This window comes from Scyliorhinus torazame, chromosome 14 (assembly GCF_047496885.1).
Source record: "Scyliorhinus torazame isolate Kashiwa2021f chromosome 14, sScyTor2.1, whole genome shotgun sequence".
NCBI classification, from domain to species: domain Eukaryota; kingdom Metazoa; phylum Chordata; class Chondrichthyes; order Carcharhiniformes; family Scyliorhinidae; genus Scyliorhinus; species Scyliorhinus torazame.
The window spans coordinates 219,338,549-219,365,950 of NC_092720.1; the positions used below are offsets into that span (position 1 = coordinate 219,338,549).

The 27,402-nt window shown below is 50.7% G+C and overlaps 1 protein-coding gene across 1 annotated transcript in view; it reads right to left on the reverse strand.

Annotated features, from left to right (window-relative positions):
• The window catches only part of LOC140389171 (uncharacterized), a 101,120-nt gene extending 74,837 nt beyond the window's left edge, over nt 1–26,283 (reverse strand). The window contains exons 1-6 of the mRNA XM_072473333.1: nt 25,555–26,283; nt 25,369–25,464; nt 25,042–25,275; nt 21,556–21,578; nt 21,343–21,458; nt 14,825–15,377 (exon numbers count right to left, since the gene is read on the reverse strand). Of these exons, the coding sequence (XP_072329434.1) occupies nt 14,825–15,377; nt 21,343–21,458; nt 21,556–21,578; nt 25,042–25,275; nt 25,369–25,464; nt 25,555–25,965 (1,433 nt within the window). The 5' untranslated portion in view covers nt 25,966–26,283. The remainder of the gene's footprint in view (nt 1–14,824; nt 15,378–21,342; nt 21,459–21,555; nt 21,579–25,041; nt 25,276–25,368; nt 25,465–25,554) is intronic.
• Nucleotides 26,284–27,402: the final 1,119 nt, after the last annotated feature.

Consider the following 27,402-nt stretch of genomic DNA (forward strand, 5'->3'; position numbering starts at 1 on the left):
CTGTGGGAGGAAACCGGAGCACCCGGAGGAAACCCACGCACACACGGGGAATGTGTGCAAACTCCACACAGTCACGCAAAGCCGAAATTGAACCCGAGTCCCTGGCGCTGTGAGGCAGCAGTGCTAACTAGTGTGCCACCGTGCGGGAGAAGGCTCACACACTGGGTCACTGGGTGGGGGAGGGGGAAGCCCCACACACTGGGTCACTGGGTGGGGGAGGGGAAGGCCCCACACACTGGGTCACTGGGTGGGGGAGGGGAAGGTCCCACACACTGGGACACTGGGTGGGGGGGGAAGGCCCCACACACTGGGTTACTGGGTGGGGGAGGGGAAGGTCCCACACACTGGGTCACTGGGTGTGGGAGGGGAAGGTCCCACATACTGGGTTACTGGGTGGGGGAGGGGAAGGTCCCACACACTGGGACACTGGGTGGGGGGGAAGGCCCCACACACTGGGTTACTGGGTGGGGGGAGGGGAAGGCCCCACACACTGGGTCACTGGTGGGGAGGGGAAGGTCCCACATACTGGGTTACTGGGTGGGGGAGGGGAAGGTCCCAGACACTGGGTCACTGGGTGTGGGAGGGGAAGGCCCATCACACTGGGTGGGGGAGGGGAAGGTCCCACACGCTGGGTCACTGGGTGGGGGAGGGGAAGGTCCCACACACTGGGTCACTGGGTAGGGGAGGGGAAGGCCCGACACACTGGGTCACTGGGTGGGGGAGGGGGAGGCCCCACACACTGGGTCACTGGGTGGGGGAGGGGAAGGTCCCACACACTGGGTCACTGGGTGGGGGAGGGGAAGCCCCACACACTGGGTCACTGGGTGAGGGAGGGGGAAGCCCCACACACTGGGTCACTGGGTGGGAGAGGGGAAGGTCCCACACACTGGGTCACTGGGTGGGGAGGGGAAGGTCCCACACACTGGGTCACTGGGTGGTGGTGGGGAAGGCCCCACACGCTGGGTCACTGGGTGGGGAGGGGAAGGTCCCACACGCTGGGTCACTGGGTGGGGAGGGGAAGGTCCCACACGCTGGGTCACTGGGTGGGGGGTGGGGGGTGGGACGTCTGTGTTTAATATTTATACAGAGTGTGTGAGATTCCAGCTCCTCTTCCATTATCTGAAGGGGCTGGTCCTCAATTTCTGGTTACAGTTCAACCCCACCTTACTGATCATTGACCACCCAGTGCTGAGGAGATCGGGCAGAGGACCCCCTTGTCCTCTTGCTCCTGGGCCTGGTAAAGGTGACCATTAACAGGTCCAGGCAGTGGGCAGTTGATTCCACTGGTACGCTTGGTCGCACGCATGGCCAGTGGGTACGGGGTGGGAGGGGGGCAGCGGTAGGGGTGATGGTGGGGTGGGGGGGGGGGATGGGTTGATGCCTGGTGTTCATCATCAACCCTGGGAAAGTCATTGTAATTTGAGTTTTAAAGTTTCTTTTAAATGTTTTGGATTTTTGTCACAATGGGTTATTCCTGCCCCTTTCAGATGGGGAACTTCTTGTTTAGGATTTCTACATAAGAAAAAAATAGATACAGACTGAAACTGTCCTTGTTGGGTTAGGAGGTACATGCTTGTATTGTCTAATTCTGTAAATAAATGATATAAAAGTGTGTAAAGATTGGCTCCAGTTCTATCCTTCGCCATTGTCTTTCTGGAATATCACACTTTGGGGGAGAGTGATAGTGAATCCTCCACAAAAGAAGCTTTGGTTGGTGTTGTTCCCAGGACAGAGTCTGACCCGGCATCACTGAATGGTTAAAAGGGGATGTTTCACTTTGACATCATTTATCTCGCCTGCACTTCCATTCCATTCCCAAACTTTAACTCGCTGCTCTGTCTTGTTACTGTCACTGACCCTGGGATGATTTTAGAATAAACCCGGACAAAATAATTTGAAGTGTTTAGATTGGCCAAAGACACAGCTTTTCACCTTTACACAGGAAAACTTTAGTTGGAATAAATTCACTCCAAATCTTTCACTTGAATGTCATTCAAAGTTATTTCCAAATCTTAAATTGAAATGGATAAACTCAATCGGTCACATTTCCATTGTGTCAGGAACTCCAAGTGCCAATTTTTATTTGACATTCCCAGGCCATGAATGCAAGAAATACAAACATGAGTATTGCTGAAAAAGAGACAGGCTGTCAAAGCTTTTCATCTTGACTCATCAGGACAGAGGCAAAAATTCCAAATTTCAAAGGGAACAACAAATAATACCACATGAGAAAAAGAGTGCTGATTAGTTGGCGGGGGGACATTGATTGGTTGAGACGTTGTCATGGAGAATATACCAGGTAACAGTCCCCCCAAAGGTTTTGTTCAAATTCAAAAAGGCGAGTATTCTTGGCATTCTTGTGTCTGGCCTGATAAGTGCGAAATGAAAAGCTTTGACAGGATGTCTCTCTTTTCACAAATACTCAAGTTCTGCATTAATAAATGACTATTTAAATACATACAGACAAAGAGAAAACAATTAGCAAACTTAGAGCAACTCATACTTTGCTGACAAGACATTGATTAAAATGTGTGAAATTCAATGAGCTCTATGAACAGACACTCATTACTCAGTCAGTGACGTCTTTGCTGCTCAGTCACATTCACCAGGTGGATGACGGCCATTTACCCAAAGATCTTCTGTACAGTGAGCTGGACACTGGGTCACTGCTGGAAGTCCATATCCCCGCTACAAGGACACCGCCAGTGAGATATGAAGATGATGGACATTGAGTCTGACAACTGGGAGACAGTTACCGATGGCCGTGCCCTCTGGGGGCTGACTGTTTGGAGGGACATTGGAAGAGGTGAGCAGATAGGGAAAAGCTCAGCTGGCTGAGAAGCCTCCCGCACCTTTCCCTCCTCCCCCACCACAACAATAATTCTACAATTGGAGATGTCTCATTATCAATAGTTATGTTCTGTATTCAGTAATCCAGCTGCTGGTGGAACGTCACGTGATCTGTAGTGACATCAGCAGAGTGTTTACGTGGGTTTTCAGTTCACCATCTTGTTCTGTAAGAGCAACATCGCCAAATAAACCCTGCTCTGTGTTTGTGATTAACTGAGAGCGAGGAACCTCAAATTCTTTTCCCTTTGCAGCAACTAGAGAAATAGAACCATTCCATGGGTCACAATAGTATTGAAGCTCCTCAGAGTCCAACTTGATCTCTGTCGACAATGAAATAGTTTTACACCATTTGTAACAACCATTTTGAAATGTCTGTAATGTTTCTTTGACTGTATTGAAGCACCTCAGAGAGCAACATGATGTATGTAGAGAAGCTGAATATTATTGCACTTTGTGTGACGGCCACTTTGAAATGTTTATAATGTTCTTTCAGATATGTTATGAATAAAGGGTATTTTGCAGATGGAAAGTATTTTGTGTCCCCTGGTTAAGTTTAGAGACGTGGATGAACAGAGTCACAGGACGATGAACTTTGAACAAAACAATTATTAAACAAGAAAATATTAACTTCCGGTTGCGGCTATGCGGAGCTAAGCTGCACGATTCGGCAGCTCCCGCTACCACGGACTTTCGGGCTCACTAGAGGAGCCCCAACGGAACTTTTCTTTTGACGCAACCCGTGGGGAAGGGAAGAGAGAGGTTCCCCTCCAACTTCTATGAAATGGACCAGAAGTGCAACGGCCAAAATGGCGGCACTGGAGCAACGGGAGAAGCGAGGGGAAAAAAACAAAATGGCGGCGGCCAGGGACAAAGGGGAGCTGCAGGAGTTCATCAAGCGCTGCTTCGAGGAGCAGCGCGAGGAGATGCGCAAGGAGATGTTGGCGCCTATGCTTTCGGCAATTGAAGGACTCGGGATCACCCAGAAGGCCCACGAGGTTAAGATCCAGGAGATACAGAAAAGAGTCAGTCAGAACGAGGACGAGCTCGTGGGCCTGGCGGTGAGAGTGGAGCAGAACGAGGCGCTACACAAGAGGTGGGCGGGAAGACTCGAAGACCTGGAGAACAGGTCGAGGAGAAAGAATCTGCGGATCCTGGGTCTCCCTGAGGGAGTGGAGGGGGCCGATGCCGGGACATACGCGAGCACAATGCTCGAGGCGATGATGGGCGCGGAGGCCCCTTCGAGGCCGCTGGATTGGACGGGGCACATCGGGTGCTGGCGAGGAAGCCCCAGGCTAATGAGCCGCCAAGGGAGATGGTGGTGAGGTTTCACCGGTTCACGGACTGAGAATGGGTCCTGAAATGGGCCAAGAAGGAGCGGAGCAGTAAGTGGGACAATGCAGAGATCCGAATATACCCGGACTGGAACGCGGAGGTTGCAAAGCGGAGAGCGGGTTTCAACCGGGCCAAAGCGGTGTTGCACCGGAAAGGAGTGAAATTCGGAATGCTGCAGCCAGCGCGACTGTGGGTCACATACAAGGACCAACACTATTACTTCGAAACGCCTGAAGAGGCGTGGACCTTTATACAAACTGAAAAGTTGGACTCTAACTGAGGGTTTGTGAGGGTGGGGGGGTGTTTGAGGTTTGATGTGTGATGGTTGTTGTATATAGGGGGTCAATCACGCGCAGGAAATGTCACATGGGTTGGGGGAGAGAGACAAGGCCGCGACAGGAGCTGCGCCAGAGGGGGCGGAGCGGGCTTTGGAAAGCGCGGGGTTTATTCCAGCGCGCGGGAAGAGAGGTGGGAAGGGGAACAAAGGAACGTATATTGATCGGGAGACTCCCACACGGGGAGGTCAATGGGACGGCGGGGGAAGCCGGGGTCAGTAGGTGTCAGCTGACTTACGGGAGTGACATGGGGGGGAGCAAAAAAGCTAGACAGGGGTCTAGCGGGGGGAGGGGAGGGGGGAAAGGGGGGGGGGGGGGGGGGAAAGGGTTGCTGCTGCATTGGCCGAAAGGGAATGGGACACAGAAGAGGTGGTCGGGACGGGGGTCCCCCCTCTGGGGGACTGGAGGGTGAGGGAGGCGTGGACACGGGACTGGCCCAGAAAAGGAGATGGCTAGTCGGCGGGGGAGGGGGGGTTGAGAGCCCCTCCAATCCGGCTGATAACGTGGAACGTGAGGGGCCTGAATGGGCCGGTGTAGAGGGCTCGAGTGTTCGCGCACTTAAAGGGACTGAAGGCGGACGTGGTCATGCTCCAAGAGACACACCTGAAGGTGGCGGACCAGGTCAGGTTAAGAAAGGGATGGGTAGGACAGGTATTCCACTCGGGACTGGACGCGAAGAATAGAGGGGTGGCAATATTGGTGGGAAAGCGGGTGTCATTTGAGGCCAAGACTGTTGTAGTGGACAATGGCGAGCGATATGTAATGGTGAGCGGTAGGCTGCAGGGGACGTGGGTGGTGTTGGTAAACGTATACGCCCCGAACTGGGATGATGCAGGATTCATGAAGCGCATGTTGGGGTGCATTCCGGACCTGGAGATAGGAGGACTGATAATGGGAGGGAACTTCAATACAGTGTTGGATCCAGCACTGGACAGCTCCAAATCAAGGACTGGAAAGAGGCCGGCGGCGGCCAAGGTACTTAGGGGGTTTATGGATCAGATGGGGGGAGTGCACCCATGGCGGGTTGCAAGGCCGCAGGCCAGGGAATTTTCCTTCTTCTCCCATGTATACAAAGCCTACTCCCGGTTAGATTTTTTTGTTCTGGGCAGGGCGCTCATCCCGAGGGTGGAGGGGACGGAGTATTTGGCCATATCCGTTTCGGACCATGCCCCGCACTGGGTGGAACTGGAGCTGGGAGAGGAGAGGGACCAACACCCGTTGTGGCGGCTGGATGTGGGACTGCTGGCGGACGAGGTGGTGTGTGGGAAGGTGAGGGGGGGTGTCGAAAGGTACTTGGAGGCCAACGACAACGGGGAGGTGCGGGTGGGGGTGGTATGGGAGACGTTGAAAGCGGTGATCAGGGGAGAGCTAATCTCCATTAGGGCTCATAGGGAGAAGACAGAGGGTATGGAAAGGGAGAGGTTAGTGGGGGAGATTTTGAGAGTGGACAGGAGATACGCAGAGGCCCCGGAGGAAAGATTACTTGGGGAAAGATGACGGCTCCAGACGGAGTTTGGCCTGTTGACCACAGGGAAGGCGGAGGCACAGTGGAGGAAAGTGCAGGGGGCGACCTACGAGTATGGGGAAAAGGCTAGTCGGATGCTGGCACACCAGCTCCGTAAGAGGATGGCAGCGAGGGAAATAGGGGGAGTCAAAGATGGAAGGGGAGTGTTTTTGAAAACTCACCACTATTCTTAGAAGTCCCCCTATACCAAAAAGGGCCGACATTCTAAATGGTGATCAGGGATTCTCACTCCCCGACTCCGATGCAAGCTTCAGTGGGTGCTATTCAGGTCAAACTATATTTTCAAGTTATCCCCTGGTATAACCCATACCTTCACCGAAGATTTCATCTACTTACCACTTAGTAGCATCAATCCTGGGTCCCGCATTGCTAAGTAAGTAAAGTAGGCTAATAACCACTGTTTCAGGTTAAAACTTTTAAGTTATTTTATTATTATATTTTTATTTTTATTTTTAAAAGATGCAATCACTGTCTTTACAGAAAAGTAAAAAGATCTTGCTTCTGGATCCTTCTGGTTGGTTGAAGGGACCTTCAGGCCCAACTTGACAATCAATCTTCTTTTTAAAATCTGGTCTTCTTTAGATGTATCAGCTCTTTTAGCTCAGCTGCTCTGCCCTGTCCATTTCCCATGGCCGAGCTGATTGTAATCTGAGTCTAGCTGCTTGTCCCTTCTCTGCTTCTCTCTCTCTCCCTGAGTTCTGGTTCTGGATAATTCCTGCCCTGGTCTCGAGGTTTATATTTGCTTTCTAGCAATTCAATTTTTTGATGTTATTGTAAAGTAACTCTTATTTTCTTTGATTGTAAAAAGGAACTTTGATCTAAAACAGTCTAATCCAACGAAGTATTCATTTTGACATGACTTCATCTCATAGATCTGATTACATTGTGTCCTTTGTGGTGTTCAAAATGCTTTGGTTTCAAGAGGTGTTACTTTTAATTCCTGTCATTTCTATAGTTTTATTTTCCAAATGTGTCCTCAGCTCAATTTTGACTTTGATTTTGGCTTTGAATTATGTTTCTCGTAGACTGATAAACCTGGTATTAGCAAATTTTCAACCTAGAAACCTCATCCATTCTTTCCCAGCTCCTTACTAAGTTAGTTACTTTCAATGAAGGTGTGAGCCATTGTTTTTGGCTTCATTCAAAATCCTGTTTGTCTTGTTTGCTAAGCCTGCTTGACCAAGGATATCTGCATTTTACAATCCTTCCCTGGCAGCTGCTGTTAACCCTTTGTGGGATATTTCCCTGTATTCTCTCATGTTTCTCTCAGACCAGACATTGCCAGACTGCCATGTTTCAAATGACACATCTTTCCATATTATCAATTACAGGAGCCACGGTTCGGAGTGCGACGAAAATAAACGAGGTATTTAAGGCCTTCTATGAAGAGCTGTACAGATCCCAGCCCCCAGCGGGGGAAGAGGGGATGAGACGATTCCTAGATCAACTGAGATTCCCGAGGGTGGAGGAGCAAGAGGTGGCTGGTTTGGGGGCACCAATTGGGTTGGAGGAGCTGAGCAAGGGTTTGGGGAGTATGCAGGCGGGGAAGGCCCCGGGGCCGGATGGGTTCCCGGTGGAGTTCTACAGGAAGTACGTAGACCTGTTGGCCCCGCTACTGGTGAGGACCTTTAATGAGGCAAGAGAGGAGGGGACGCTGCCCCCGACAATGTCGGAAGCGACAATTTCTTTGATCCTAAAGCGGGACAAGGACCCACTGCAATGTGGATCGTACAGGCAGATCTCGCTCCTCAATGTGGATGCAAAGTTGCTGGCAAAAGTGCTGGCCACGAGGATCGAGGACTGTGTCCCGGGGGTGATCCATGAGGACCAGACGGGATTCGTAAAGGGCAGGCAATTAAACACTAACGTGCGGTGGCTCTTAAACGTGATGATGATGCCATCGGAGGAGGGAGAGGCGGAGATAGTGGCAGCTATGGACGCGGAGAAGGCCTTTGACCGAGTAGAGTGGGAGAACCTCTGGGAGGTGCTGTGTAGGTTTGGGTTCGGGGGAGGGTTTATCAGTTGGGTTAAGCTCCTTTACAGAGCCCCGGTGGCGAGTGTAGTGACGAACCGGCGGAGGTCGGAGTACTTTCGACTGTACCGAGGGACGAGGCAGGGGTGCCCCCTGTCCCCCCTGTTGTTCGCATTGGCGATCGAACCATTGGCCATGTCATTGAGGGAGTCTAATAAATGGAGGGGGGTGGTCCGAGGGGGAGAAGAGCATCGGGTGTCGCTATATGCGGATGACCTGTTGCTGTATGTGGCGGATCCAATGGAGGGGATGGTGGAGGTCATGCAGATTCTAAGGGAGTTTGGGGAGTTTTCGGGCTATAAGCTCAATGTAGGGAAGAGTGAGCTGTTTGTATTACAGGCGGGGGACCAAGAAAGAGGGATAGGGGACCTACCGCTGAGGAGAGGAGGGCGGAGGGGAGCTTTCGGTATCTGGGGATCCAGATAGCCAGGAGTTGGGGGACCCTACATAAACTGAATCTGACGAGGCTGGTGGAGCAAATGGAGGAGGATTTCAGAAGATGGGACATGTTACCGCTCTCGCTGGCGGGTAGAGTGCAGTCGGTCAAAATGGTGGTCCTTCTGAGGTTTCTGTTTGTGTTTCAGTGCCTTCCCATCGTGATCACTAAGGCCTTTTTTAAGAGAGTAGGCAGGAGTATTATGGGGTTTGTGTGGGCGAATAAAACCCCGAGAGTAAGGAGAGGGTTCCTGGAACGGCGTAGGGACCGAGGAGGGTTGGCGCTGCCAAACCTGGGGAGCTACTACTGGGCAGCAAATGTGGCGATGATCCGCAAGTGGGTTATGGAGGGAGAGGGGGCGGCATGGAAGAGGATGGAGATGGCGTCCTGTAAAGGAACGAGCCTGGGGACGTTGGTGACGGCACCGCTGCCGCTCTCGCCGACAAAGTAGACCACGAGCCCGGTGGTGGCGGCAACGCTAAGGATCTGGGGTCGGTGGAGACGGCACAGGGATGCAATGGGAGCATCGGTGTGGTCCCCGATCAGGGGTAACCACCAGTTTGTCCCGGGGAAGATGGATGAGGGGTTCCAGAGCTGTCATCGGGCGGGGATCAGAAGAATAGGGGACCTGTTCATTGACAGAACGTTTGCGAGCCTAGGGGCACTGGAGGAGAAGTTCGAGTTACCCCCGGGAAATGCCTTTAGATATATGCAGGTGAGGGCTTTTGTGAGGCGACAGGTGAGGGAATTCCCATTGCTCCCGGCACAAGAAATTCAAGACAGGGTGATCTCGGGTGTGGGTCGGGGAGGGCAAGGTGTCGGAAATACACCAGGAGATGAAAGAAGAGGGGGAAGCGCTGGTAGAAGAGTTGAAGGGTAAATGGGAGGAGGAGCTGGGGGAGGAGATCGAGGAAGGTCTGTGGGCTGATGCCCTAGGTAGGGTTAATTCCTCCTCCTCGTGTGCCAGGCTCAGCCTGATTCAATTTAAGGTGGTTCACAGAGCGCACTTGACGGGGGCGAGGTTGAGCAGGTTCTTTGGGGTAGAGGATTATGTTCGCCTTGAGAGGGTCTGCGCAGGGGTTCTACAGGCGGTGGCAACCATTCCTAGACTATCTCGCGGAGCGTTAGAGGAAGATCGGTCAGCAGCAGCAGCAACCTTGGTGTGGGGGGGGGAGGGGGGGGAGACACACGTCCTGGGAGGGTGGGGAAGGGGGGGGGAAGGGGGAGGGGTCTGCCTGTGAGGGTGGATGAGTAAGAGATAACATGAAGGGTTGGGGAAACTGGCACGTACGGAAGAGAGCCAGTGTACAAAGCTATATAAATATATCATTTTGCCATGTATATATCTTGCTCTGCGCGATTTCTCGTTATTTTGTTACGGGGGTGGGGGGGGGGTGGGTGGTTCTTGTTAGTAAGGGAGAAAAATTGTGTTAAAAAACTTTAATAAATATATTTTTAAAAAAAGAAAACAAAAAAATATTAACTATCCATAGAATCCCTGCAGTGCAGGAGGAGGCCATTCGGCCCTTCGAGTCTGCACTGATCCTCTGAAAGAACACCCAACCGAGTCCCACTCCCCCACCCAAAACACACAATCCCACCAAACCTGGTCATCTTCAGACTGTGTGAGGAAACCAGAGCACCCAGAGGTGAAGCAGCAGTGCTAAATACTATGCCACCGTGCTGCCCCCTATTATTCACAATTCCTTCATCCCAGCTGTACCTTTACAGATATTTACAGATTTGTAAGGATAACACAAGTTACAGGCTTTTAATCTAATGTTCTCAGTAAATACACAGTCCATGTAAAGCACCAGGTGAAATGTGGTCAGACACACCACACTCTGAATCCAAGTGACAACTTCTATGGGTTTCCCAATTCTCCCAGATTCTTGTCACTGTGAGCCAACTGGACTGACTGAAACTCTGAATTTCACACGAGAATTTCCAAACTCCACTTCCAAAGAAAACATATTGGAATCATCCCCCACTTACCTTCGCTCGGATAGCTTCACCAAGAATCCACCTTCAGGACTTCAACCTCTCCATTTGGAATTCCTCTACCCTGGATCACCACGTACATTCAAGCTTCCACACGATCTCTCAGGCCCAGCTACTCCAATGGACCACCACTGTCTCACAGGCTGGATTAAGGTGTCACCAAACATTTGATTATCCCGGATACCTGGCTTCTCGCGAGCCGACATCTCCAGGTCTGCACCTCCAGGTCTGGATTTCCAGGTCTACCTTTCTCCACTCATTAATTTAACTTTTGTGGACTTCACACGTCAGAGACTTTCCTGTGTCCCATTCTGGAACTTCCTGTTCTTTAGTTTGCGACTGGCTCTCTGTCCCTGTGCACTGTCCTGTCTGTTCGAGCAGTTTCTGTGAAATGCTTCTTACCTCTGGGTTGCCTGTTTCCAAACTGAAACTCAAGTACTTCTGCTTTTCAGTGTGACCCTCTGGTTTCTAAGCAATAGCTTAGTTTTGTTTATACCCTGTGTTTGCTTTTAGAGTAGTAAAACCCTCATTGCAATGCAGGCAATGTTTAAAGTGAAATTAAACCTACAGACTTGTATCTTTCAACATGAAACAAAACTGAAGTCTTAACCCTTAACCCACAAAGACAATTTTAGCGTAAACTTAAAGATTTTTTAAAATTCATTTACGGGATGTGGGTGATGCTGGTTCTGCCAGCATATGTTGCCCATCTCTAGTTGCCCCCTTGACAAGGTGGTGGTGGGTTGCCTTCTTGAAGCCGCTGCAGTCCTTTAGGGGTAGGTACACCGACCGTGCTGTTAGCTGCAGGATTTTCTCCCAGCAACAGTGAAGGATCAGCGATATATTTCCAAGTCAGGGTTGTGTGTGGCTTGGAGAGGAACGTCCAGGAGGTGGGTTCCCAACTATCTGCTGCTCTTGTCCTTCTAGATGGTAGTGGTCATGTGTTTGGAAGCTGTTGTCTAAGGAACCTTGGTGAGTTACTGCAGTGAATCTTGTAGATGGTACACACGGCTGCCGCTGTACATCGGTGGTGGAGGGTTTGAACGTTTGTGGAAGGAGGAGCAAACAAGCGGGGCTACTTTGTCCTGGATGGTGTCGAGCTCCTTGAGTGTTGTTGGAGCTGCGCTCATCCAGAGTATTCCATTTCACTCCTGACTTGTGTTTTGTAGATGCTGGACAGGCTTTGGGGGGTCAACGGTTTTGTTCCTCGCCGGAGGATTCCTAACCTTTGATCTGCCCTGGTAGCCACAGTATGAATGTGGCTAGTCCAGTTCAGCTTCTGTTAAATGGGAACCCCCAGGGTGTTTGTTGTGGGGATTCAGCGATGGTAATGCCATTGAATGTCAAGGGCCGTTGGTTAGATCCTCTCTTGTAGGAGATGGTCATTGCCTGACACTGCCACTTGTGTGACGCGAATGTAACTTGCCACTTGTCAGCCCAAGCCTGGATATTGTCCAGGTCTTGCTGCATTTGGACACGGACTGCTTCATTATCGGAGGATTCGCGAATGGTGCTGAACATTGAAATTAAATGAAAATCGCTTCTTGTCACAAGCAGGCTTCAAATGAAAAGCCCCGAGTCGCCACATTCCGGCACCTGTTCGGGGAGGCTGGTACGGGAATTGAACCGTGCTGCTGGCCTGCTTTCAAAGCCAGCGATTTAGTCCAGTGTGCTAAACCAGCCCCTTGTTGTGCAGTCATCTGCGAACATCCCCACTTCTGACCCTTTGATGGAAGGCAGGTCATTGATGAAGCAGCTGAAAATAGTTGGGCCCAGGACACGACCCTGAGGAACTCCTGCAGTGATGTTCTGGAGCTGAGATGATTGACCTCCAAGCTCCAAAAGCATCTTCCTTTGTGCCGGGTATGACTCCAACCAGCGGCGAGTTTTCCCTCTGATTCCCATTGACTCCAGTTTAGTTGCGGCTCCTTGTTCCCACTCGGTCAAAAGCTGCCTTGATGTCAAGGGCAGTCATTCCCACCTCACCTCTGGCATTCAGCTCTTTTGTCCATGTTTGAACCAAGGCTGTAATGAGGTCAGGAGCTGAGTGACCCTGGGCGTAACCCAAACTGAGGGTCCGTGAGCAGGTTATTGCCGAGTAACTGCTGCTTGATAGCTCTGTTGATGACTCCTTCCATCACTTTACTGATGATGGAGAGTAGACTGATAGGGTGGTAATTGGCTGGGTTGGATTTGTCCTGTTTCTTGTGTCCAGGACAATTTTCCACATTGCCGGGTAGATGCCAGTGTTGTATCTGTACTGGAACAGCTTGGCTAGGGGTGCGGCCAGTTCTGGAGCACAAGTCTTCAGTACTATTGCCGGAATATTGTCAGGGCCCAGAGCCTTTGCAGTATCCAGTGCCTTCAGCCGTTTCTTGATATAATAATAATCTTTATTAGTGTCACAAGTAGATTCACATTAACACTGCAATGAAGCTACTGTGAAAATCTCCTAGTCGCCACATTCCGGCGCCTGTTCAGGTACACAGAGGGAGAATTCGGGACTTGTGGGAGGAAACCGGAGCACCTGGACAGACAGTGACCCAAGTTGGGACCCTGGTGTGGTGAAGCAACAGTGCTAACCACTGTGCTACCGTGTCGCATGTTGTATAAAGGGTTAATATGTATAAAGCATTCACGTGTTCTTTAAAAGTTTAACAGGTGCGATATTCTATTGTGTGACGTTGATGATCTGCCACTGACACTAGTCAGTTATGAGATGGATCACAAGGGAGAGTTTGGAATCATGCCTAAGAGCTACGTGCCTATTCTGTAACCGGTTCAGAAGTAATCCTGATAAACAAGTGTTGAAGCGGATACTAAAGTCTGTCTCCAGTCTGTCTGAGAACCACGTCCCAGACCCAGAGTCCGAGCCAAAGAACCCAATCTCAGAACATGGTGGCAGCTCAGAACAGGCGGGTGTCAATGGCAAAGCCAGCATTTGTTGTCCATCCCTAATATCTACACAGACTAATGGAGCCACTCACTGACACAAACAGTGATGCTCCCTTCGCTAGTTATAGTTAAGTTTGTAAACAGTCAACAGAATCGTCTCCCCAAAAAGAAACAGCTGTGTTCTAGCAGCACCGTGTGGCCATAGTCAGTAATGCAGGACCAATAAATCTGTGGAGTCCCGATCTCTGCCAGCGGGTGGCAGTGCTGCTCCATGCAAAACAGGATTGTGATGTTTAAAATGTTTTTAATCATTTACCTGAAGAAAGATTAAAACAGAGGAACCCTGGAGAGATATCATCAGATATTAGTGACTGAAATGAAGTTTTGTGAACTAATTGAACAGTGAAATAACTTTGGGTGCCTGAATAACAAAGATTCTGAGAAATGACTGGGTTAAAAATAAATCCACAGACAGTCTGTGGTTTCAGGTTTACTGTTTTGCTGACAAGTAATGTCAACTCTGTTTCTCTCTCCACAGACCGGACCTGCTGAACATTTTTCCAGAACTTTCTGTTTTTATTATTAATTTGATCTGCTGGTTAATTGAACAAGGAAACATGTTGTTCCAGTCTCACCAGGAGCTGCTGCACTGGTTTTAAAAATCTAATTTTATTGCTGTAATACCATTCTCACCCAGGGGGAGGTGGTGTTGCTCTGTCCAATTTCACTTTAATTCGCACTTTCGAACTATCCACCAATGTCCCAGTTATTAAACCAGGAGGACATTCTTATCCTCTCTGTACTCGGAATACATGCTCAGATTTGTGAATTCAGCTCCTGACACACAGCAAGATCCTAAACTGGGAAATCTCACTCTCCCAACCTGGGATTTTCTGAACATTGTCCCGACCGGCTGTGTGGAATTTCCCGATAGGGACTCGGTGTGTGACAGGAACATGGAAGTGGGAAGTCCAGGCTCATGTTTATTTTCCCTCCTTTGTGTCTGATTCAATTCTCTTTCAGTTGTGAAGAAAGGTCCTGCCTGAATTGTCTGATCAGCGATTAAGCATTTTGAGTTGTTGGTATTCCTGCCAGTACCAGGTATCCAGCAGCAGGTGGCGATACTGCGCTGTAAAACTTCACTGATCTTTGTACAGCTCAACATCACCATCGTGTGGCTGAAATCGGCACTACAATAAACTGCAAGGGATAGTTCAAGATATTTAATTTCCTTTTTATTTTAATCCTCTGACGTTTTTATTTGTGTTGTTTTTATTTACAGTCTGATTGGGATTTTACAATCTGCAAATTAACCAACACATTTAGTGACAAACTGTTGTCGACGGCAGTTTCTGACCCCCAACCCCTGACCTCTGCCCCTGACCCTCAAGTCATTGTGATGTCAGTGATGATGTCACCACCCCGAGGCCCCGCCCCTTTCCCGATCCGGATCAGAACCGGAGCAGATTCTCAGAAACTGGTTTTCATCCCAAGTCCAGAAGAAAGGATAAAGTTTCTCAGTGAATTTATTCCCGGTGAAGGTGTGGAGATGGGACTTGGTGTCCACGTTGTAAAATGAAACTGTCCCAGACTCATAACTGAGATAAACTCCCACCTTCCCGGGGATCTGACCGACAGGGAGACGGGATTCAGGAGAGGAATTTATATAAAACTGATCAACATCCCACCCAATGGTCCAGAATCCAGTCTCTGGGATCAGACTGACCCAGTCCTTCCTCTCCACAGACTCTGCGGCTACTCCCAGAGTCCAGACCCGATTCCCCGTCACCTCCACCTCCCAGTAATGTCTCCCCGATGTGAATCCCTCTGATCCCAGCACACAGAGCCTGTGTGTAAACCTCTTCCTGGTGCCAGGGCGACGCCTCCGGGTCCGGGTCCATCTCAAACTCTTCAGATCCTCAGACACCTCGAGCCGGGGATTCGCTGTTTCCACATCCAGGGTCACAGAGACTGGGAGAAAAAACAGAAAATTAGAGACTCACTGGGGATCGGGGAGAGACTCACTGGGGATCGGGGGGTGACTCACTGGGGATCGGGGGGAGACTCACTGGGGATCAGGGGGAGACTCACTGGGGATCGGGGGGTGACTCACTGGGGATCGGGGGGAGACTCACTGGGGATCAGGGGGAGACTCACTGGGGATCGGGAGGTGACTCACTGGGGATCAGGGGGAGAGTCACTGGGGAACGGGGAGTCTCACTGGGGATCAGGGGGAGAGACTCACTGGGGATCGGGGGAGACTCACTGGGGATTGAGGAGAGTCTCACTGGGGATCGGGGGAGAGACTCACTGGGGATCGGGGGGAGACTCACTGCGGATCGGGGAGAGACTGGGGATCGGGGGAGAGTCACTGGGGATCGGGGGAGACTCACTGGGGATCAGGGGGAGAGTCACTGGGGAACGGGGAGTCTCACTGGGGATCGGGGGAGACTCACTGGGGATTGAGGAGAGTTTCACTGGGGATCGGGGGAGAGACTCACTGCGGATCGGGGAGAGACTCACTGCGGATCGGGGAGAGACTGGGGATCAGGGGGAGAGTCACTGGGGATCGGGGGAGACTCACTGGGGATCAGGGGGAGAGTCACTGGGGAACGGGGAGTCTCACTGGGGATCGGGGGGAGAGACTCACTGGGGATCGGGGGGAGACTCACTGGGGATTGAGGAGAGTCTCACTGGGGATCGGGGGAGAGACTCACTGGGGATCGGGGGAGAGACTCACTGGGGATCGGGGAGAGGCCCACTGGGGATCGGTGGAGAGACTCACTGGGGATCGGGGGGAGAGACTCACTGGGGATCGGGGAGAGACTCACTGGAGATCGATGGGGGAGAGACTCACTGCGGATTAGGGAGAGACTCACTGGGGATCGGGGGATAGACTCACTGGGGATCGGGGGGGGGAGACTCACTGGGGATCGGGCAGAGACTCACTGGGTTTCGTGGGGGGAGACTCACTGGGGATCGGGGAGAGAGTGGGGATCGGGGGGGGGTGAGACTCACTGGGGATCGGGGGGAGAGACTCACTGGGGATCGGGGAGGAGACTCACTGGGGATCGGGGGGAGAGACTTACTGGGTTTCGGGGGGAGAGACTCACTGGGGATCGGGGGAGAGGCTCACTTGTGATCGGAAGGGAGACTCACTGGGGATCGGGGGAGACTCACTGGGGATCGGTGGAGACTCACGGGATTGGGGGGAGAGACTCACTGAGGATCGCGGGGGAGAGACTCACTGGGGATCGGGGATAGACTCACTGGGGATCGGGGAGAGAGACTCACTGGGTTTCGGAGAGAGAGTCTCACTGGGTTTCGTGGGGGGAGACTCACTGGGGATCATGGGGGAGAGACTCACTGGGTTTCGGCGGGGAGAGACTCACTGCGTTTCGGGGGGAGAAACTCACTCGGGATCGGGGGGAGACTCACTGGGGATCGGGGGGAGAGACTCACTGGGGATCGGGGGAGAGACTCACTGGGGATCAGGGTGAGAGACTCACTGGGGATCGGGGGGAGAGACTCACTGGGAATCGGGGAGAAACTCACTGGGGATCGGGGGAGAGACTCAGTAGGGATCGGGGGAGACTTACTGGGGATCGGGGAGAGACTCACTGGGGATCAGGGGGAGACTCACTGGGGATCGGGAGGAGACTCACTGGGGATCGGGGGGAGAGACTCACTGGGGATCGGGAAGAGAGACTCACTGGGAATCGGGGGAGAGACACTGGGGATCGGGGGAGACTCACTGGGGATCGGGGGGAGAGACTCACTGGGAATCGGGGAGAAACTCACTGGGGATCGGGGGAGAGACTCAGTAGGGATCGGGGGAGACTTACTGGGGATCGGGGAGAGACTCACTGGGGATCAGGGGGAGACTCACTGGGGATCGGGAGGAGACTCACTGGGGATCGGGGGGAGAGACTCACTGGGGATCGGGAAGAGAGACTCACTGGGAATCGGGGGAGAGACACTGGGGATCGGGGGAGAGTCACTGGGGATCGGGGGAGACTCACTGGGGATCAGGGGGAGAGTCACTGGGGAACGGGGAGTCTCACTGGGGATCGGGGGGAGAGACACACTGGGGATCGGGGGAGACTCATTGGGGATTGGGGAGAGTCTCACTGGGGATCGGGGGAGAGACTCACTGGGGATCAGGGGGAGACTCACTGGGGATCGGGGGGAGAGACTCACTGGAGATCGGGGGAGAGACTCACTGGGTATCGGGGGAGAGACTCACTGGGTATCGGGGGAGAGACTCACTGGGGATCGGGGGGAGAGACTCACTGGAGATCGGGGAGAGTCTCACTGGAGATCGGGGGGGGGAGACTCACTGCGGATTGGGGAGAGACTCACTGTGGATCGGGGGATAGACTCACTGGGGATCGGGGGGGAGACTCACTGGGGATCGGGCAGAGACTCACTGGGGATCGGGGGGAGAGGCTCACTGGGGATCGGGGAGAGACTCACTGGTGATCGGGGAGAGTCACTGGGGATCGGGGGAGACTCACTGGGGATCAGGGCGAGAGTCACTGGGGATCGGGGGAGAGACTCACTGGGGATCGGGGGGAGAGACTCACTGGGGCTCGGGGGGGAGACTCACTGGGGATCAGGGGGAGAGTCACTGGGGATCGGGGAGACTCACTGGGGATCGGGGGTAGAGACTCACTGGGGATCGGGGGAGAGACTCACGGGTTCGGGGGAAAGACTTACTGGGGATCGGGGGAGAGTCACTGGGGATCGGGGAGAGACTATGTGTGCGTGTGTGTAACTGTGTGTGTGTAACTGTGTGTGTGTACATGTGAGTGTGTAACTGTGTGTGTGTGTGTAATTGTGTGTGTGTAACTGTGTGTGTGCGTGTAACTGTGTGTGTGTTACTGTGTATGTGTGTGTGTAACTGTATGTTTGTGTGTAACTGTGTGTGTATGTGTGTGTGTGTAACTGTGTGTGTGAAACTGTGTGTGTAACTGTGTGTGTGTAACTGTGTGTGTGTGTATAACTGTGTGTGTAACTGTGTGGGTGTGTGTGTGTGAAACTGTGTGTGTGTGTGTAACTGTGTGTGCGTGTAACTGTGTGCGTGTGTGTGTAACTGTGTATGTGTATAACTGTGTGTGTGTAACTGTGTGCGTGTAACTGTGTGTGTGTAACTGTGTGTATGTGTGTGTGTAACTGTGTGTGTGTGTGTAACTGTGTGTGTAACTGTGCATGAAACTGTGTTTGTGTGTGCGTAACTGTGTGTTTGTGTAACTGTGTGTGTGTAACTGTGTGTGTTACTGTGTGTGTGTGTGGGTAACTGTGTGTGTGTGACTGTGTGTGTTGGTGTGCGTGTAACTGTGCGTGTGTAACTGTGTGCCTGTGTGTGTAACTGTGTGTGTGTAACTTTGTGTGTAACTGTGTGTTGTGGCGCACAAAGACTCCGTGAGACAAACAGAGTGAAGTCGATGAGGCTTTATTAAGCGTGTCTGTTCCCCAGCAGCCCGATAGTAAACTGGCCTGCGGGGGAAGGCACCGGCTTCTTATACTTCGCCTTCAGGGCGGAGTATGAGGTCAACGGCCAACCAGGACCCGGGATCTGTCAGCCAATGACATTAGGGCTTCCAGTCCCACATGACCCCCAATACATACTACCACATGTGTGTGTCTAACTGTGTGTGTAACTCTGTGTGTGTGTAACTGTGTGTGTCTGTAACTGTGTGTGTGTGTGTGTAACTGTGTGTGTGTGTAACTGTGTGTGTGTGTGTAACTGTGTGTGTGTGTAAAACTGTGTGTGTGTGTAACTGTGTGTGTAACTGTGTGTGTGTGTGTGTGTGTGTGTAACTGCGTGTGTGGGGTGTGTGTGACATCATCAAAATAAACTAATCTCTCCTCAAATTTAGATGAAGATCTCAACACCGAGATATTTCCGTTCTGCTCCGTGGAAACAAATATGGCGGATTCTCCGCTTCACGGCACCGGAAGTGCGATCGGGCGGAGAATCGGGCGTAATGCACAAATCGAGGTTTGTGCCCGGCACTGATTCCGACGCCAGGCTCCAGTCCCTCCCTGGCGGTGAAATCAAAGTTTGTGCCCTGCAGCGGGCCCATGTAACACCCTCATTTACATAGATTTAAATCTAATCAGCGGATTGGACACAGTATGCTCCGCCCTTCCACGATGCTCCGCCCCTCTCAGGCAGAAGTCTCGCGGGTGTGAATTAGTGCAAGTATTTACAAACGGGGACTGGGCTCCATGGCTGCTGAGGGGCAGAGAGAGGGGAAAAAACCCTCAAAAAGCCTCAATAATTGTGGGACTTGCTGGGGGGGCTGCCTGGGCCGGGGGGAGTAACGGGGAGCGACTTGGTGACAGGTCTGTGCACTCGGGGTGTCCCCCTCGGGATCGGGGTGGCCTGGCTCAGACCCCCATTGCTGCAGTCTGGGTTTTAAACACACCCCTTTGGTGCTACTCACAGGCCCCTGGCTGCTCACTCTGCTGACTGCTCACTGTGTCCTGGAAATGTTCACAGAGCCTCTGGTCATTTGGGAGCCACCCAGGCCGCCCCTCTGGAAAGCCTCAGACCCCGGCTGAGCCATCACCGGGATGGGCGTGGCCAAGCTCAATCAGTGACACACCAGGTGCTGCCGCTCCTCAGTTCACTCATCAGAAGCTCAGCCCCACTGCAGGGGAAGCAGGGGAATAGCAGAGCTCACCCCAAACAAAGCACACAGGCACCCAGGTGGCCCTGTGTGGGGAATGTATAGTGCTAATAATTCACCAGTGCATTTGTACCATGTTCTGCTGTTGTGTTATGTTGTTAACCCTGTGGGCTCCACCTATGGGCCATTGTGTGGCTTCACCCACAGGGGGATATGTTGGGGCATGTACGGGCTCTGCCCATGGCTCCTCCCCTTGAAAGGAAGTATAAAGAGCAGCTGACCTGCAGGCGGTTCCCAGTATTGTACCAGTCGCAGGCAGGCACTGTTCTAAGTTGATTAAAACCACGGTTTACTTCTCCTCGTCTCTTTGAGTGAATTGATGGTCGCATCACACTGCTAGCTGACAAGGGCACTGCCAGGCTGTCACTGCCAATGTGCCAGGCTGCCATTTTCTGTGTGCTGGTGATCGGGCTGGGGGTGTCCAGCGTGTGTGTTGCGGGGGGAGATGGGGACCCTCCCAAAGTGAGTTGGTGCTTGGGAGGGGGGGGTGTCGGGGTGGCATCGGTGGCCTGGGAGATCGGGATATCATTTTAAAATGGCGCCCCGATCTCTCGCTGCACTGAGGAGTTCGGGCGAGCGGAGCTCCTCACTGCACAAAACGGGGCGATGAGTGGCCTCGGCCCCGCGTTCCCCACAGGCACCTTACCCAACGTGGGGGGCGTTTTATCGCCATGAGTTTCTCGGCACTGCGAGCGTTGGGAAACACGCGGTTAAATACGGTCACTCTGGGATTTTCGGGGAGGAAAGATTCAGCTGGGAATGGCGGAGTTTCCACTTGCTGAAGTTTGTAAAGTATCGATGGGTTCTGGAGACAGAGCTTCATCTGAGAGTTCCTGTATTGGTGATGTTTAGGGAGCCGACAGTTTCAGCTGACCAAGCTCAGAATGATGTTTAGAAAGTGGATTAGGTGCATGAATCAGACTTTAATTCCAATCAGGACCATTTTTATCCTCATTTCTTTATAACAAAGCTCTTAAACATTCTCTCTGCCGACGGATTCTCCGTTGCGCCGGCAGCGCTCCCACGCCCGCGGGTTTCCCGGCGGTGTGGGGTGGCCACAATGGGCAATCCCATTGGCAGGTGGCGGAGACGGAGAATCCCGCTGCCGGTGAGGGCCGCTGCCCAGGAAAAGGGGGCTGGCGGACCGGAGAATCCCGCCCGGTGTCTTTGATGTTTATATGGATATTGATTGAAATATAAGATATAAATCAGGACAGAGGAACTTATCTGAGTTTTACCAGGGTTAATGACATCCAGCATTTCTCTCCACACTGGGAACGGGAAAGGGCTGTTGAATTTTCCGATGGACAGGACACCATCTGCTAGTGACAGCTTTTTACCCTCATCGCTAATCCTGTAAATATTAAAGAGTTGATTATAAATTGACCACAAAAACTTTGCTGAGTAATTTTACCAACTTGCCCTGAGTTTCAGTAAAGTTCATGTCCTACCTCCTCTTCCCAGATGCTTCCTCCTGAAATAAACAAAACACAAATCTGAGTTGACAGAGACGGACTGTCTATATCCAGAAAGCAGAAATGACCCTCACATTGTTACAAGCTGCTGAGAATTGTCAATTCCCATTGCTGCAGACATGGAATAGAAAGAGGATGTTCCACAAAGGATATTGAAGCACAGGAGAAAGTATCAAAAAGATTGACAGCAACTGAGAGGCTTCAACTAACAGCAAAGATTGATCAACGTTACTGTAGACAAGAGAAGACCTGATAGAGATCTTTCAAATGATGAAAGGGGTCGGGTTTGATAGATTCAGTGAAGATGTTTACACTTGTAGAGAATCCAGAAATAGGGATAGAAACATAATATAGTTACAAATAAATCCAATCGGGAGTTCAGGAGAAACTTCTTTGCCGAGAGAGTGATGGGAATGTGGAACTCACTATCACACGGGGTGGAATTTACTCCAGTCTGTCACAGCAGCGAGCATGGTGTCCGGACACAGGGAATCACACGAGAGGACACGGCTCAGTCTGTCGATGGCAGGACAACCTCCCGGGATTAAGTCAAAGTCGGGAAGAATAAAGAAACGTACAGCACAGGAGCAGACCCTTCGGCCCTCCAAGCCCGTGCCGACCATGCTGCCCGTCGAAACTAAAATCTTCTACACTTCCGGGGTCCGTATCCCTCTGTTCCCATCCTATTCATGTATTTGTCAAGATGCCCCATAAATGACACTATCGTCCCTGCTTCCACCACCTCCTCCGGCAGCGAGTTCCAGGCACCCACTACCCTCTGTGTAAAAAACTTGCCTCGTACATCTCCGTCAATGCACCGGACTAGCGGCAGGAAGTTAATTAGTCTCATTAATGAGTTTGTGAAGCCAGTTTAAACCTGTTTCCAACATCATTAACTGCTGCTTTTTCAATTCAGTTTAAATCCCATGGGTTGGATTTTATGAGGGTCCCCCTTTCCGTGATCGGGAACGCCGCGACCCTGGGATTGAAAATGACTGTGTAAAGAGACTGAAAGGTGCTGAGCACTGACCCTCCAGCAGGATGGCTTCAGGAAATGTGTTTGTGATATTCCGATAAGAATCATCATTAAAAGGACAAGATCCAAGGGTCTGGCACTGCAGTCAAGAAGGAGGGTCAAGAACGGTCAACCTGGCTCCCAGGTCGGATTAGGACAAGTCAGCATGGATTTAGTAAGGGGAGGTCGTGCCTGACAAACCTGTTAGAGTTCTTTGAAGAGATAACAAATAGGTTAGACCAAGGAGAGCCAATGGATGTTATCTATCTGGACTTCCAAAAGGCCTTTGATAAGGTGCCTCACGGGAGACTGCTGAGTAAAATGAGGGCCCATGGTATTCGAGGCAAGGTACTAACATGGATTGACGATTGGCTGTCAAGCAGAAGGCAGAGAGTTGGGATAAAAGGTTTTTTTTCAGAATGGCAACCGGTGACGAGTGGTGTCCCGCAGGGTTCAGTGTTGGGGCCACAGCTGTTCTCTTTATATATTAACGATCCAGATGATGGGTCTGGGGGCATTCTGGCTAAGTTTGCCGATGATACAAAGATAGGTGGAGGGGCAGGTAGTATGGAGGAGGTGGGGAGGCTGCAGAAAGATTTCGACAGTTTAGGAGAGTGGTCCAAGAAATGGCTGATAAAATTCAACGTGGGCAAGTGCGAGGTCTTGCACTTTGGAAAAAGAATAGAGGCATGGACTATTTTCTAAACGGTGACAAAATTCATAATGCTGAAGTGCAAAGGGACTTGGGAGTCCTAGTCCAGGATTCTCTAAAGGTAAACTTGCAGGTTGAGTCCGTAATTAAGAAAGCAAATGCAATGTTGTCATTCATCTCAAGAGGCTTGGAATATAAAAGCAGGCTTGGAATATAAAAACTTTATAAAGCATTAAATAGGCCCCATTTAGAATACTGTGAGCAATTTTGGGCCCCACACCTCAGGAAGGACATACTGGCACTGGAGGGGGCCCAGCGGAAATTCACACGGATGATCCCAGGAATGGTAGGCCTAACATACGATGAACGTCTGAGGATCCTGGGATTATATTCATTGGAGTTTAGGAGGTTGAGGGGAGATCTAAGAGAAACTTACAAGATAATGAATGGCTTAGATAGGGTGGATGTAGGGAAGTTGTTTCCATTAGCAGGGGAGACTAGGACCCGGGGGCACAGCCTTAGAATAAAAGGGAGTCACTTTAGAACAGAGATGAGGAGAAGTTTCTTTAGCCAGAGAGTGGTGGGTCTGTGGAATTCATTGCCACAGAGGGCGGTGGAGGCCGGGACGTTGAGTGTCTTTAAGACAGAAGTTGATATATTCTTGATTTCTCGAGGAATTAAGGGCTATGGAGAGAGAGCGGGTAAATGGAGTTGAAATCAGCCATGATTGAATGGTGGAGTGGACTCGATGGGCCGAATGGCCTTACTTCCACTCCTATGTCTTATGCTCTTTTGGTCTTAATTCACACCAAAAGGAGCAGCCGGGTGGGGAATTGTAATTTATCAGCCAAATCCGAGGGGGATTGGGGCTGAGGTTTTAAAATAACTTCAGTGTAACATCCAAATCCTGGGGGGATTTGGGTTTGAATTGAGGAACGTTTGGGCTGAAATGTGGGGTTTTGTCTGTGGATTTTCAGGAGAGGCTTTTTAATAAGTTGTGGTGATTTGTGTGTTTATGTGGAAGCTGAGGTTAAATTGTGGAGGGATTTAAATCGGAAAAAACAATTAAATATTGTTTCATGTTATTTACACTATTTACAGCTCTTTGTATTCGGGTGTTGGGAGAGTTTTTACTAAACAACAAGTTTGTGGTTGAGCCAATCCCCGTGTCTGTGTAATTTTGTCCTTTACAAAATCCTCGAGTCGAGAACCATCAGTCAGAGGAAACGGGAGCGTGAACCTCTTACAGTCCCTCAATCAGGTACACAGTGCAACTGAACAAGGGCATTCCCGCTACAGCCTCAATCCCACCACCTCTCCCTCACCCCCTCCCAGAATCCCACCAGTAACCCCAACAGGGTTTGATTTTCAGGCTTCCCGTATTGTGAGACCCCTGCTCATTGCTGGGGGAATACCAGTGACAGCAGGATGAGAACATTCATTGCCCTGTGAAGGGGCTGAATTGGTTACAGGAAGGCTGTCCCACAAGACTTACCACCACGGACTTAATCTGTGTAGAGATGGAAAGACAACAGAAACTCCACAGTGTCATTCCCCATGTCCCCTTCCACTCACCCCACACCCTGACTAAATGTACCCTGGGGGGAACAGCATTAAATTCCACCAGCCAGGGAAAGCCAGGGATACATTTAAGGAGGAGCTGGATAAACACATGAGGGAGAAAGGAACAGAAGGATATATTGACAGGGAAATGAAGTAGGATGGGAGGAGGCTCGTGTGGATCATGTTGTGACTGTGAACTTTCACTGAACTAAACTGAAATATAATCCCTCACCTTCAGAAATCTCACTCCGTCTTTTTGTTCCAACTGGTTTTCCAACTTTGAGAGTTTCTCCTGAATAGAATTTAAATTCTCCTGAATTTCACAAAGATTTTCCTCCATTGGTTTTAGAATTTTTTCCTCTTCTTCCCTGAGATCTCGGATGAAACGCTGCTCTTTCTCAGTGAGAATCTGGTGCATTTTAGTGAACTCGGATGTGATGTGGCTCTGCAGACTGACCGACTGTTTCTATAAGAAGAAACATTAAAAATAATATGTTTCTGTAATATAAACAACAAAATAATGAATTAAATTTGGAAGCTCAGCTCAGGGAGACTTTACCCTAATTTGGGAAATCTTCTGTTTCTGCTGCTGCTCCATTTCGAGAACCGTCGATTTCTTCTCTGTGAGAGAATCGAAGGAAGATTTCACCCCATCCTGGGATTGGGAGAGAAAATCAGAAAATAAAAGGGTTAGATCCTGAAAATGTGATCAGATAATCAGGGGATCAAATCTGTTCCCTTTTACCTTGTAGATTTCAACAGCTTTCTGAATCGGGATGAAGCGGTGTTCTCTGTGTTCCTGCGAATCGACACAATTCACACAGATCAATTTCTTGTCAGTTTCACAAAACAGCTTCAGTTCTTCCTGATGTTCCTCACAGTGAAGTCTACTTTCCTTCTCTTTCCCATTCAGCTTTAATTTTCGAGCTTTCTCAGCCAGATTCACTAAGATCCGACTTCCTCTGAGGATTCTTTCTGGAAACTCCTGTCTACATTCCGGGCAGGTGTTTATCTCCTTCTTTTCCCAACACTCAGTGATGCAGGAGCGGCAGAAGCTGTGTCCGCACTCCAGTGAAACCGGATCAGTGAAGAAATCAAGACAAATGGAACAAATTAAATCCTCGGACAAACTTTCTTCCTGCTCTCTGGAAGCCATGTTCACACTCAGCACTTCCTGATTCAAACCACTTTCAGTTTCAATGTTCCTGCTCCGCTACTGAACATATTCAGTTCAGTAATTCCCTCATGACGTTCACTGCAATACTCACGGAATTCACCTGAGGAAGGAGCAGTGCTCTGACAGCTAGCAATTCGAAACAAACCTGTTGGACTTTAACCTGGTGTCAGCCTTCTTACTGTGCCCACCCCAGTCCAACGCCGGCATCTCCACATCAAGGAATTATTGTTATTTGCTGCTCTCGGTCCTGCCCACTTTGAGAGCTGGAGACAAAACCCGGAGCAGAATCAAGAGTAAACAGGATTAGAGGGAGCAACAGGGAATAATTGAACCCAGGCGATGGGAGTGAAGGTCTGTTGGTGGTGGGGGTGGGTGGAGAGAGGATGGGAGGAGGTGGGGATTTTGTCCTGTGAGTGACTGGCAGCCTGCTGCTCTCCTTCATATACTTCTGTCTCAAAGCAGCCCCAGGCACGGATGGTCAAGTTGTGTTTTACTTTGTGGGAAACACAAACTGAAACATATTGTCCAGCTCCTCCTGACCTGTCCCTTTACGTAAACCCAGCCTGACTCCAACTCAAGTTGGATGTTTGGTATTTATTTGTTATGAATTTTGACTGAAACTTATATCACTGTGAAAATGACGATTTTTTGATAAAAATAAGCTTTGGAGAATTACAAGGTTGTCTGAATTTCTTCCAAGAATAATATTTGAATTAAAAGCGAGTCTGAAATGTCTCTGGTGCTGGCTGACTCCTCCCCCAGCCCTCAGGGCTTTTCATACTGATGCTGGGGGTGTTGGATGAGTTGATTTGTTGAACAAGCTGCACAGTGTGTATATTGAAGTGGGTGAGGTTTGTACAGAGCCGCTCTCTGCTCTGAGGCAGCTATTGCTGCACTGGTGTAATGTGTGTCACAGTGTAGCAGCTGAAAGGCTGCAGCTTTTAACTTTACACTTGTCCTTTTCCTCGATACTGAACAAGCTGGAGGGCCTCAGCAGCTCTTTCTACATCCAGACCATTGGTCTTGTCTGTCTCCTTCCGCACTGTCAGCCAATGAAGACTTTACTATTTGACCCATGGCTGGGGTTTCAAATCAGAGTTTTCCTTCTCCAGGGCAGGCTGCCAATCAAAGCTGCCAATCGGGAACGGTCTGGTTTTGAGGAGGCAGACACTCACTTTCACATCTCTGCCCAAACAGGGATCAGTGTGTGAAGCCGGGCAGAGGCAGTTTGATTCGGAGGGACTATTTCACACACTGACCAGATGGGACTTTTTGTGAATGACGAGAATCTCCATTCTCTTCAGCATCCTGGTCATTCCTGACCCTTTTCCACAATCCAGAAGGAATTAACTCCGTGCTGCTCTTTGACACATTGGATGGGATTTTGCTCTCTGTGCACAGAGAGCTGGTTAGAGA